This window comes from Pristiophorus japonicus, chromosome 2 (assembly GCF_044704955.1).
Source record: "Pristiophorus japonicus isolate sPriJap1 chromosome 2, sPriJap1.hap1, whole genome shotgun sequence".
Classification (NCBI taxonomy): domain Eukaryota; kingdom Metazoa; phylum Chordata; class Chondrichthyes; family Pristiophoridae; genus Pristiophorus; species Pristiophorus japonicus.
The window spans coordinates 104,082,463-104,095,200 of record NC_091978.1 but is presented as its reverse complement, the minus strand read 5'-3'; the positions used below and the strand labels follow the sequence as shown (position 1 = coordinate 104,095,200).

General features: G+C 41.5%; 1 protein-coding gene across 3 annotated transcripts in view; it reads right to left on the bottom strand.

Moving 5' to 3' along the window:
* Positions 1 to 296: 296 nt before the first annotated feature.
* Positions 297 to 12,738, bottom strand: part of atp8b5b (ATPase phospholipid transporting 8B5b) — a 506,562-nt gene continuing 494,120 nt past the window's right edge. The window contains exons 29-31 of one of the 3 annotated variants that reach the window (XR_011588690.1): positions 5,730 to 5,897; positions 4,818 to 4,977; positions 297 to 1,536 (exon numbers count right to left, since the gene is read on the bottom strand). Coding sequence is in view for 2 of the 3 variants with exons in the window: in XM_070868497.1 (XP_070724598.1) it covers positions 4,960 to 4,977; positions 5,730 to 5,897 (186 nt within the window). In the remaining variant the exon portion in view is untranslated. Of the gene's footprint in view, positions 1,537 to 1,842; positions 4,978 to 5,729; positions 5,898 to 12,738 lie in introns of those variants that run through there. The other 2 variants (XM_070868497.1, XM_070868507.1) reach the window with 2 other exon arrangements.

Below are 12,738 nucleotides of genomic sequence, written 5' to 3'. Positions count from 1 at the left end.
AGAGGTTCAACCTATACTATTAAAGGAGGGCGAGCCATGAGAGCACTGTTTTTGGCATGATGACATCATGTGCAACTGTATGATAAAGTATTACACTATAATCTGTTATTAGATAATATGACTGATTGCAAATGATTATTCCAATATCAATTAATTGGAATAAGTATATAGACTATTTGAATATATATATTATATATATAGTATATATTCAAATATATATATATATATTTTCTTTTTACAGTATAACTGTATTTATTAAAAGTGTAAAAGTTGGCAGAGTTAAAACTCTCAAAAAAAAACAGCTTTTATGTCACAAACTCAATTGACTCATATTTCTATCTTTTGTTGTACCAACCTCCAGTAACAGAGCAATTTTAAGTCTTCCGAAAGCTTTCTGTACTAGCGTTTTTGCTTATTTTAAATTACCTTAATTTTGATGTTATGGACCCCCACTCAATTTTTTGGCTGAAATGATTGGCTGGCAACCTTCTCCATGCTGCTGCATCTATTCTTCAACAAGGCATTTGTATATGCATGAATTCATCATGGTTTGAAGAATCTTGTCTCAGTTGTTGCTTCACCAAACAGCATAGCTGAGTTTGAGAATTCCCTTTGTGGGGAACAATGGTTATTAATAAGATTCATTGAAAATTTGAGAGAAATGTGAATGGAGCATCAGGCACATTTATGCCCGCACACATACCCACATACTGATAGTTTTAAAGGACAACTTATTGGAGAGCCAGTCGCCAATAAGTTACAATGAATTTTCCAATCATATAATCCTGGATTCAAGTCTAAATTTGTCCCAGAATTGGAGAAAGTTTAGTGCATTCATAGCAAACATTGCAAAAGCAGATTATTACACCTTGAGAGTGCAGCAAAATTGACATCCATCGAAATCAAGGAAGACTTGCTTCCACTCTAAAAGTGAGTTCTCAGGTGGATGTACAGTCCAATGCGGGAATTACAGTCTCTGTAACAGGTGGAGCAGACAGTGGTTGAAGGAAAGGGTGGGTGGGGAGACTGGTTTGCTCCTTCCGTTGTCTACGCTGGAATTCTGTATGCTCTCGGCGAAGAGACTCGAAGTGCTCAGTGCCCTCCCGGATGCTCTTCCTCCACTTAGGGCAGTCTTGGGCCAGGGATTCCCAGGTGCCGGTGGGATGTTACACTTTATCAAGGAGGCTTTGAGGGTGTCCTTGAAGCGTTTCCTCAGCCCACCTGGGGCTCACTTGCGGTGTAGGAGTTAGAGTAGAGCACTTGCTTCGGGAGTCTCGTGTCGGGCATGCGGATGATGTGGCCCGCCCAACGGAGCTCGTCGAGTGTGGTCAGTGCTTTGATGCTGGAGATGTTGGCCTGAGTGAGAACACTGATGTTGCTGCGTCTATCCTCCCAATGGATTTGCAGGACCTTGCTGAGTCAGCGCTGGTGGTACTTCTCCAGCGCTTTGAGGTGTCTGATGTATATATTCCATGGGTTCCATTCGCTGGGAGGTACAACGGACATGATCTTCACCGTGCGACAATTACAAGAGAGCTGTAGGGAACAGCACCAACCCTTATACATGGCCTTCTTTGACCTCGCCAAGGCCTTTGACACTGTCAAACGTGAGGGACTATGAAACGTCCTCCTCTTCTGATCATAAACCAGTGTTAGCCATACACATAGCGAACTCTATCACAGTGAGTACTATAACCTTTTTTGGTGATGAAGGGTCTAAGATTAAAACATTTTGGGGGGAGGGGCTTACTAATTATTTTCATAATCATCACCTATAAATTTTGTTATTAGTCAAAATATAAAAGAATGCAATTAATAACATAAGTTATTTTGACCCAAATTCATCACTTTGATCTTCAGACATATCTTCTCTCATGCAATGCACTGTAAAATGTATGATTAAATGGTATCGTAAAACGGTTGCAGAAATAGCCAAATGTCTAGGCTAGAGAACTGCAGACAGTCTCACTCTATGTTTGGATGAGTTCTTTGTGTATGAAAATATGGGTTTCTGATGTTTCTTTCAAAAATTAAACATTTTGGTATTTGTACTAGTGCAAAAGGTGTACGAAGTTCCCAAATTATTAGTAAAATTAAATGTAAAGTTATGTACATTTTCTCCTAACAAAACTTAACATATCTATTTCCTTAGGCAGTGAATCTGTTCATATTTATTGAAAAGTTACACAAATTACCAGATTTTTGGTCATAGTTTTACAACTTTTTCTTATTCCTCATTTGATTCTATCATTTCACAGGCATTATGCTCAATTTTATAGTTAGTTCATTTCAAGAAACTACAATCATGGGAATGAAAACAAGATTACTTCTCCATTTCAACATGTACATTCACTAACATGAACAGTGAAACAAAATAATTTCCAGGAGGTATGCAGAGACAGCAATGCAAGGCATGGCTTTAAGCATAAAACAAATATATGCTTTACAATCAAGAGATTATCCTATTCCTAATATTTATGCTTTTGATTTGTGTTACTTATATCAAGCAGTGTCTTTTTTTCAGTGCCATTCTTAATAATGCTGCAACAAAATGCACCCAGATAGGACCTGAGTCTACGCTCATTTCCCCAAATGCTGAGCTCCTAATTTTGCACATTCTAACCTGATCGACTGATAAGTGAAGGACAGACATTTCCCAGAGAAAGGGAAAAATAAAATGGAAAGACTTGCATTTATATAGTGCCTTTCACAACTACTGGACGTCTCAAAGCGCTTTACAACCAATTGTACTTTTTGGAGTGTAGTCACTGTTGTAATGTGGGAAATAGAACTGATACTTTTAAATGGAACTATTGGCAGAAGAACCACTGCTCAAGATGGTCAGGAAAGCCAAGGTCAATATTTCCTGAGCTATAGTTTGCACTGGTTGTTTTATTTTTCTGTTAAGCATATATTCATTAATTGTTTCAATGGTTATGACAGACAAATTATTCATGTGTGGAATCTGAAAACAACTGTCATGATGATGGGTCCTCAGCTGAAATGTTCTCTCCACAGTTGTTGCCTGACCTGCTAAATGTTTCCAACATTTTCTGTAAAGTTAGTGTCCCCCTAGAAATAAACAGCAGGACTGTACAAAACCCTGTACAGACAGAAGCTCCAAAGACTGTAGTGTGGAAGATAGAAGACCCAGGCTTGCAGATTTAGAAATAAAGACCAAAATGATAAAAACAGTAATAAGTATCATTACAGACTATGTATTTAGTCTAGCTACTCAGATTGCAGCCAGGTTTATAAACGTACACAGGCAAATTGTGATCAAATTACATTGAATGAAGAGGGATTAAGTTTGGAAGGCATGCATAAGGACACAGTATGGAAGTGGCCAGGTGTCTTGTGTACCTAGCATCATTTTGTCACTGGTAGTGCCCTACAGTTTAGTAGTGTTCTTTTATTTGCTGTGATTGTTGGGATTGCCCCAAATCATCATATCATTCCTTTGTTTTCTCTCATTGGGCAGTTGGAAGAGGCGAGGGAACAGTTGGACAGACCATACATGGAAGAGATACACAAATCAGCAGTTTTGCTAAAGACCACACAACAGATAAAAGAGAGATGACTGTAAACGGCCCCTAGATGTATTATGACTCTAAATTAGCACTGCTTTAGGTCACATTTTAAAATTAGCATTCATGTTGCAAAGTACACTTTGGATTTTGTGTTTCAATATTTAAATGTATTTCAAGGTATTATTTTGTCCCCTTCAATCTATCATTTAGAACACCATACTTTTCTGATGTCTTCACTTTTTCTCTTTTTCACTAAATTTATCAAATCATCAGTGTTTGCATAGTATTATGAAGCTGCTCATCTTTTATCAGATGTCAATTCAGAGACCATTTCCTCCAAATTTTATTTTGTGATTTTCAGCTTTTATGCCATTACTGTGCAAGATAGTATGACTATTTCATTTGTATGATTGTACTTAAAAATGTAACTTTCTGTATATTTACAACTAACCTCTCCTAGTCAGAATGTTGCATGGGAGCACGACCACTAATAAACACATCCGACATGAGATCATATTTCAATGGTATTCTCAATTTAACCATTGGTGTTCCTGATGTGCTTGAACTCCAATTTGAAAGCTCAGCTTGTCAGAACTGTGAGTCTTATGTCCAATTTATACTGACATTTATAAAGCGGAGTATTTCCAATTTCAAGTGCACTCTAGTTTCGAACTAACAGTATAAACAACATGGATTTTCCTTGGAATGGAATAGCTTCTTTCAGACCTCGGGTGAATCCAGCACAAAACCAGAGTTTCCCCAAATCGATTAGCTCAGGAAGCATGTATAAGTGATCTGGGACTTAAATATCAGCCACTGTTCACAAACACAAGAGGAATTATCCAGTTCATCACACTATCTATAGTTCAAGTGGTGCTATTGTTAATCTAGATCCTTTCCACCGAGAATCAAAACAGTTGTGATTTCTCATTAAAATAATGAGAATTCCTAAACATTCTAGGGAGAAAAAGGGCAAATGTAAAAAAAGTCTTCTTTAAAGCAAGCTCCATTTGAAAAGGTATGCTATTATAAATCACATTGCTAATTTGCTATATTGATTCATCTACTGTAAACATATTGCATTCAATGTTTCCATATGTAAAGACTGTTTAAATTAGGATGTTCCTAAAAGTCAAAAACAGGTTCACAGCTGCAGATCTATTACTATTATTTTACATCTGTCATAATATCTTGATTTCTTATTTGTGCTGTTTAAGGTCAGACAAAGTTAGGTAGGTGTTACATAAAATCTTATACTATTCATATACTCATTTATACAGTCAGTACCTCATTATACACAAATGCTAATTATCTTCTTTGCCAATGGTTGTCTGTCATGCTTCTCACATGAAATTAGTTTCATTTCTGTGTTGTCTTCATGTTTTCCGTTAATACAACCAGATTCTTATTTCCCTCTATCACTATTTGATTATCTGAAATACAAAATCTGTTATTATTTATCTCCTTCCTGAATGCCCCCCCACCCCACCACTCCACCTGAATTCATTTCATTGAAAACTGATACCTTCCCCCCCTCCGCTGCCTTTTAGCTCTACGCAGGTCCACGCACCCCCTGGGTTGAAGACAATCGTTGTGTGTTGTGTGGAGCAAGGTTCCCTCTAAGTTGTGCCATCACGCATCTTTTCAAACGTGAAATTCCGTGCATGAGTTGGCCACGCAGACCGTTATAAAGGGGCCGGACATCCAAAAAGCAATGATGGGGAACATTGGCGTGGAATCCAGGTCTTAAAGTCAACGCAATTTTTTATTTTGGTTTGACAAACGATGAACAATTTCAGTCGCGTACACTCTCACACGCGCCTCCCCGCCCGCCCCACCCCCGGCTCCTCCTCCTCCCTCTCTCCTACTCCCGATATCTCCCTTAGCAGAGGTGTCAACAACCAGGGAGCATAGATTTAAAGTAATTGGTAGGTTTAGAGGGGCTTTGAGGGAAATGTTTTCACCCAGAGGGCGGTGGGGGTCTGGAACTCACTGCCTGAAAGGGTGGTAGAGGCAGAAACCCTCATCGCATTTAAAAGTACTTGGGATATGCACTTGAAGCGCCATAACCTCCAGGGCTATGGATCAAGAGCTGGAAAGTGGGATGAGGCCGGATAGCTCTTTGTTGGCCGGCGCGGACATGATGGGCCAAAATGGCGACCTTACTTGTCGTAAATTTCTATGATTCTATGTGCTAACCTTAGAAGGCTTAAGATTTGAACGCATATTCGTCCCTGATGTAATGAGGGCACCAAAACCACGTTGATGAGCAAAAGCATACGCAGACCGCCGTGTACTGGGCCGTTTCAAGTGTGAAATTTTTGGCTTTGGAGGAAGCATCTTGATTTGTGTAATTTTATATCGCAGCTGGAAAAAAACATATTGCAAATAGTTCAGAGAGCTCATAATTATACATTAAATAGCACATAAACTATAGTGAATTATATATTTAGCACCTTAAGGCTAAAATGCTAAACATTTGCTAGATATATATTAAGAAATAGTATTGTATTCTCCATTGTCAATGAGTTGGTACAGGTGGGCTATAGTCTGTAAATGATAGAATGAAGACTGAAACTGTTGAAGCGGATTTCCGCATCGGTTACACTGCTTTTGTACCAGTTCACGAGATGAAATGTACCATAAAAAGGGATGGAGACCTGCAATGCAAGATTCTAGCCTTATTTATGCATTACTCACTCTTCTAATGGCCTGAGGTCAGGCGCGGAAAGCTCCCACCTGAAAAAGGCGGGAACTTCATAATAATATTCAAAGGACATGGGAGTGACATCATAAGAGTTTAAGGAGCTCTTTCATAGTGCGCAACAAAAATATATTCCAGTGAAAAAGAAGGGCGGCAAGAGAAGGGATAACCAACCGTGGATAACCAAGGAAATAAAGGAAAGTATCAAATCAAAGACCAATGCGTATAAGGTGGCCAAGGTTAGCGGGAAACTAGAGGATTGGGAAAATTTTAAGCAACAGCAAAGAATGACTAAAAAAGCAATAAAGAAAGGGAAGATAGATTACGAAGGTAAACTTGTGCAAAACATAAAAACAGATAGTAAAAGCTTTTACAGATATATAAAACGGAAAAGAGTGACTAAAGTAAATGTTGGTCCCTTAGAAGATGAAAAGGGGGATTTAATAATGGGAAATGTGGAAATGGCTGAGACCTTAAACAATTATTTTGCTTCTGTCTTCACAGTGGAAGACACAAAAACCATGCCAAAATTTGCAGGCCACAGGAATGTAGGAAGGGAGGACCTTGAGACAATCACTATCACTAGGGGGGTAGTGCTGGACAGGCTAATGGGACTGAAAATAGACAGGGCCCCTGGTCCTGATGAAATGCATCCCAGGGTATTAAAAGAGATGGCGGAAGTTATAGCACATGCATTCGTTATAATCTACCAAAATTCTCTGGACTCTGGGGAGGTACCAGCGGATTGGAAAGCAGCTAATGTAACGCCTCTGTATAAAAAAGGGTGCAGGAAAAAGGCAGGTAACTATAGGCCGTTTAGTTTAACATCTGTAGTGGGGAAAATGCTTGAAACTATCATTAAGGAAGAAATAGCGGTACATCTAGATAGGAATAGTGCAATCAAGCAGACGCAGCATGGATTCATGAAAGGGAAATCATGTTTAACTAACTTACTGGAATTCTTTGAGGATATAACGAGCATAGTGGATAGAGGTGTACCGATGGATGTGGTGTATTTAGATTTCCAAAAGGTATTCGATAAAGTACCACACAAAAGGTTACTGCAGAAGATAAAGGTACGCGGAGTCAGAGGAAATGTATCAGCATGGATAGAGAATTGGCTGGCGAACAGAAAGCAGAGAGTCGGGATAAATGGGTCCTTTTCCGGTTGGAAATCAGTGGTTAGTGGTGTGCCACAGGGATCAGTGCTGGGACCACAACTGTTTACAATATACATAGGTGACCTAGAAGAGGGGACAGAGTGTAGTGCAACAAAATTTGCAGATGACACTAAGATTAGTGGGAAAGCGGGTTGTGTAGAGGACTCAGAGAGACTGCAAGGAGATTTGGATAGGTTAAGCGAATGGGCTAAGGTTTGGCAGATGGAATACAATGTCGGAAAGTGTGAGGTCATCCACCTTGGGAAAAAAAAACAGTAAACGGGAATATTATTTGAATGGGGAGAAATTACAACATGCTGTGGTGCAGAGGGACCTGGGGGTCCTGGTGCATGAATCCCAAAAGGTTAGTTTGCAGGTGCAGCAGGTAATCAGGAAGGCGAATAGAATGTTGGCCTTCATTGCGAGAGGGATGGAGTACAAAAGCAGGGAGGTCTTGCTGCAACTGTATAAGGTATTGGTAAGGCCGTACCTGGAGTACTGCGTGCAGTTTTGGTCACCTTACTTAAGGAAGGATATACTAGCTTTGAAAGGGGTATAGAGACGATTCACTAGGCTGATTCCAGAAATGAGGGGGTTACCTTATGATGATAGATTGAGTAGACTGGTTCTTTACTCGTTGGAGTTCAGAAGGATGAGGGGTGATCTTATAGAAACATTTAAAATCATGAAAGGGATAGAAAAGATAGAGGCAGAGAGGTTGTTTCCACTGGTAGAAACATAGAAAATAGGTGCAGGAGTAGGCCATTCAGCCCTTCTAGCCTGCACCGCCATTCAATGAGTTCATGGTAGGGGAGACTAGAACTAGGGGGCACAGCCTCAAAATACGGAGGAGCCAATTTAAAACCGAGTTGAGAAGGAATTTCTTCTCCCAAAGGGTTGTGACTCTGTGGAATTCTCTGCCCAAGGAAGCAGTTGAGGCGAGCTCATTGAATGTTTTCAAGTCAAAGATAGATAGATTTTTAACCAATAAGGGAATTAAGGGTTACGGGGAGAGGGCAGGTAAGTGGAGCTGAGTCCACGACCAGATCAGCCATGATCTTATTGAATGGCAGAGCAGGCTCGAGGGGCTAGATGGCCCACTCCTGTTCCTAATTCTTATGTTCTTAATGTTTCCGGACTGGTATTGCGCCACTTCCAAATTACACCATATGTAATGTATGTCCAGGGATGTTAGGGGATCAGCTGCAAACAGAATTTCATTTAAAATAAGATTAAATGATCAATTTTATGGTTATTATTATGTAGATTTTCTTTTTGATTGTTTTTCTGCTCCTATGTTGGCTTTTATAAACCTTTTTGGTAATTGCTCGACAGCTTATTTTTTTCTTACAGCTCTATTAGTACCACCCAGTGGATTTCCTTTTGAGAGCTTTTTGGAAAACGAAGAGGAAGACCAGTGGAAAGTTGACAAGCAGGTCAGGCAGCACCAAAGGTACTTGCCCACTGGTACTCTCTTACCTGCATCTATGGACAGTAATGAGACAGGAGGGAGCTGTATTGCTGGGACAGGCTGCACCTGAACCAGGTCTTAGCAGAAAGGATAAATAGGGTCTTAAAAAGGATTTTAAACTATTGAATGGGGGTGGGGGGGGGCGGGGAGGGCTCAGTCAGAAACAGTAGTAAATATGATAGGTTAACGATTTTAAAAAAGGGATAAGAGCAGAGTTCAGGTCACAAACAGTGATGCTGCAGGTGAATGAAATACTAAAATAACAAAAGTAGTTACAGCAGGAGTGACAAATAAGAAAGGTGTTAAGTTAAATGGTGTGAGAAAGGCAGAGTCAGGGCAGAACAACAGGTTAGGGTCGATTGCCAAAATAAGGATTTTATATACTAACGCACGAATTGTAAGAAATACATTGAGAGAATTAGAGGCTGCAATACAGCTAGAGGGTATGACATGGTGACCATTACAGAAACATGGCTCTAAGCTGGTCATGATTTGGAGTTAAATATTCCAGATTATAAGGTGTTTAGAAAGGATAGAGAACCTGGAAGAGGCAGCATTACTGATTAAAGATACTGGGGGGGAATTTTAACCTCAAGAAACAGATGAGTTGGGGTCTGGTGGAAAATTAAAGTGTTAAAAATCTGAATCCCGACCAGCACCTGCTTCCAACCCGCCCACTTCTGGCTTTAGTGGAGGCAGGGTAGGCAGCTAACCCGCTCCCAGGAGGTGGGTTTTCCATTTAAATATTATAATGAGGCTGGCGTGCCTTAGATTTTACCTGCATTTGTAATTTAACTGTGGCTAGTCAGGTTTCGCAGACTACGGGAAACCCAATAGCTAATAGAAAGCAAGGACTGCTGGATCCAGGAGGTAAATGCTTTTACACTTATCTCCTGGATCCAACGTTCCTGCCTAACCCAATTCCGCAATCGTCAATCTCCCACAAGGCCTCTAATCCCCTACCAAGCCTCCTCCTCGATCGTTCTCCAGGTCGGCCAGTGCTCTCCTCCCGACCCCCCCACGCCCATTGTCCTTCAGGCTGGCCCTGTTCTCTCCACCCTCCTCCCACCCCCCACCAATCATCCTCTAGGCTGGCGATGATTCTCTGCCTCCCCCCACCTGATCACCCCCAGCCCCTTTTTTCTCCCCCCTCCATTCCCCCGCTCCCATCCGACTCCCGCTCCCTGATGTTCTCAGCCTCCCATCCCCCCATTGTGGTGGCTGGTGTGCAATGGCCGCCACACGTTAAAAAAAATCCATGCACAGGCATCTTCCACCCTTCAGGATGCAGTTCAGGATCTGGAATATTAGGTCCTTCACTGAAACACATGTGAACTCATCGTTTTTTGGCGTGGAAGCAAGTCATCCTCGATACGAGGGACCGCCTATGATGATGATCGCCCCATCCGACTCCGGCCCCCAATGTTCGAGTCTACCCCATCCCCCTCATCTGGCTGACTGCGAGTGGGAAACAGGTTTCAAATGCAAATCAGGCCCTACGGTTAAATTCAGATGGGCTTACAGGAAATCCATTCTCCCGGCTTGCCCGACCGCTTCTGAGTGCCCCGCTCCCATCCTGCCTTCCGATTAAAATTACAGCCACTATTTCAAGTAAAGGAGGATAGAAACATAGAAAATAGGTGCAGGAGTAGGCCATTCGGCCCTTCGAGCCTGCACCACCATTCAATAAGATCATGGCTGATCATTCCCTCAGTACCCCTTTCCTGCTTTCTCTCCATACCCCTTGATCCCTTTAGCCGTAAAGGCCATATCTAACGCCCTCTTGAATATATCCAATGAACTGGCATCAACAACTCTCTACGGTAGAGAATTCCACAGGTTAACAACTCTCTGAGTGAAGACGTTTTTCCTCATCTCAGTCCTAAATGGCTTACCCCTTATCCTGAGACTATGTCCCCTGGTTCTGGACTTCCCCAATATCGGGATCATTCTTCCTGCATCTAACCTGTCCAGTCCCGTCAGAATTTTATATGTTTCTATGCGATCCCCTCTCATCCTTCTAAACTCTAGTGAACACAGGCCCAGTCGATCCAGTCTCTCCTCATATGTCAGTCCTGCCATCCCGGGAATCAGTCTGGTGAACCTTCGCTGCACTCCCTCAATAGCAAGAACGTCCTTCCTCAGATTAGGAGACCAAAACTGAACACAATATTCCAGGTGAGGCCTCATCAAGGCCTTGTACAATTACAGTAAGACCTCCCTGCTCCTATACTCAAATCCCCTAGCTATGAAGGGCAACATACCATTTGCCTTCTTCACCGCCTGCTGTAACTGCATGCCAACTTTCAATGACTGATGTACCATAACACCCAGGTCTCATTGCACCTCCCCTTTTCCTAATCTGCCGCCATTCAGATAATATTCTGCCTTCGTGTTTTTGCCACCAAAGTGGATAACCTCACATTTATTCACATTATACTGCATCTGCCATGCATTTGCCCATTCACCTAACCTGTCCAAGTCACCCTGCAGCCTTTTAGCATCCTGCTCACAGCTCACACTGCCACCCAGCTTAGTGTCATCTGCAAACTTGGAGATATTACACTTAATTCCTTCATCAAAATCATTGATGTATATTGTAAAGAGCTGGGGTCCCAGCACTGAGCCCTGCAGCACTCCACTAGTCACTGCCTGCCATTCTGAAAAGGACCCGTTTATCCCGACATTCTGCTTCCTGTCTGCCAATCAGTTCTCTATCCACGTCAGTACATTACATTACCCCCAATACCACGTGCTTTAATTTTGCACACCAATCTCTTGTGTGGGACATTGTCAAACACCTTTTGAAAGTCCAAATATGCCACAACCACTGGTTCTCCCTTGTCCACTCCAATAGTTACATCTTCAAAAAATTCTAGAAGATTTGTCAAGCATGACAAATGTTTAACATCTGTAGTGGGGAAAATGCTTGAAACTATCATTAAGGAAGAAATAGCGGGACATCTAGATAGGAATAGTGCAATCAAGCAGAAGCAGCATGGATTCATGAAGGGGAAATAATGTTTAACTAATTTACTGGAATTCTTTGAGGATATAACGAGCATGGTGGATAGAGGTGTACCGATGGATGTGGTGTTTTTAGATTTCCAAAAGGCATTCGATAAGGTGCCACACAAAAGGTTACTGCAGAAGATAGAGGTACGCGGAAATGTATTAGCATGGATAGAGAATTGGCTGGCGAACAGAAAGCAGAGAGTCGGGATAAATGGGTCCTTTTCGGGTTGGAAATCAGTGGTTAGTGGTGTGCCACAGGGATCGGTGCTGGGACCACAACTGTTTACAATATACATAGATGACCTGGAAGAGGGGACAGAGTGCAATGTAACAAAATTTGCAGATGACACAAAGACTCGTGGGAAAGCAGGTTGTGTAGAGGACACAGAGAGGCTGCAAAGAGATTTGGATAGGTTAAGCGAATGGGCTAAGGTTTGGCAGATGGAATACAATGTCGGAAAGTGTGAGGTCATTCACCTTGGGGAAAAAAAAATAGTAAAAGGGAATATTATTTGAATGGGGAGAAATTACAACATGCTGAGGTGCAGAGGGACCTGGGGGTCCTTGTGCATGAAACTCTTTTAGAGTTTACCTTTAAAACATAAAACATTAAACCGTGCCACCCGACCTGGATGACACACCAGACATTTACAAGGCCCTTTTTTTCTTTCCTTTTTTGTGGGTTTTTTTTTGTGTTTTTCTTTTTTTTGGTTTTTTTTTGGGCGCTAAAATCAAATTTTTCCAAGTGCCCCCTATAAAAGGGGAGGGGGACACTAAAAGCACCGGCAATTAAAACAAATTAAACTTTAAAACGTAAAATCAAACTAAAATTTGGTTGCCGTGCGTGATGATGCACTC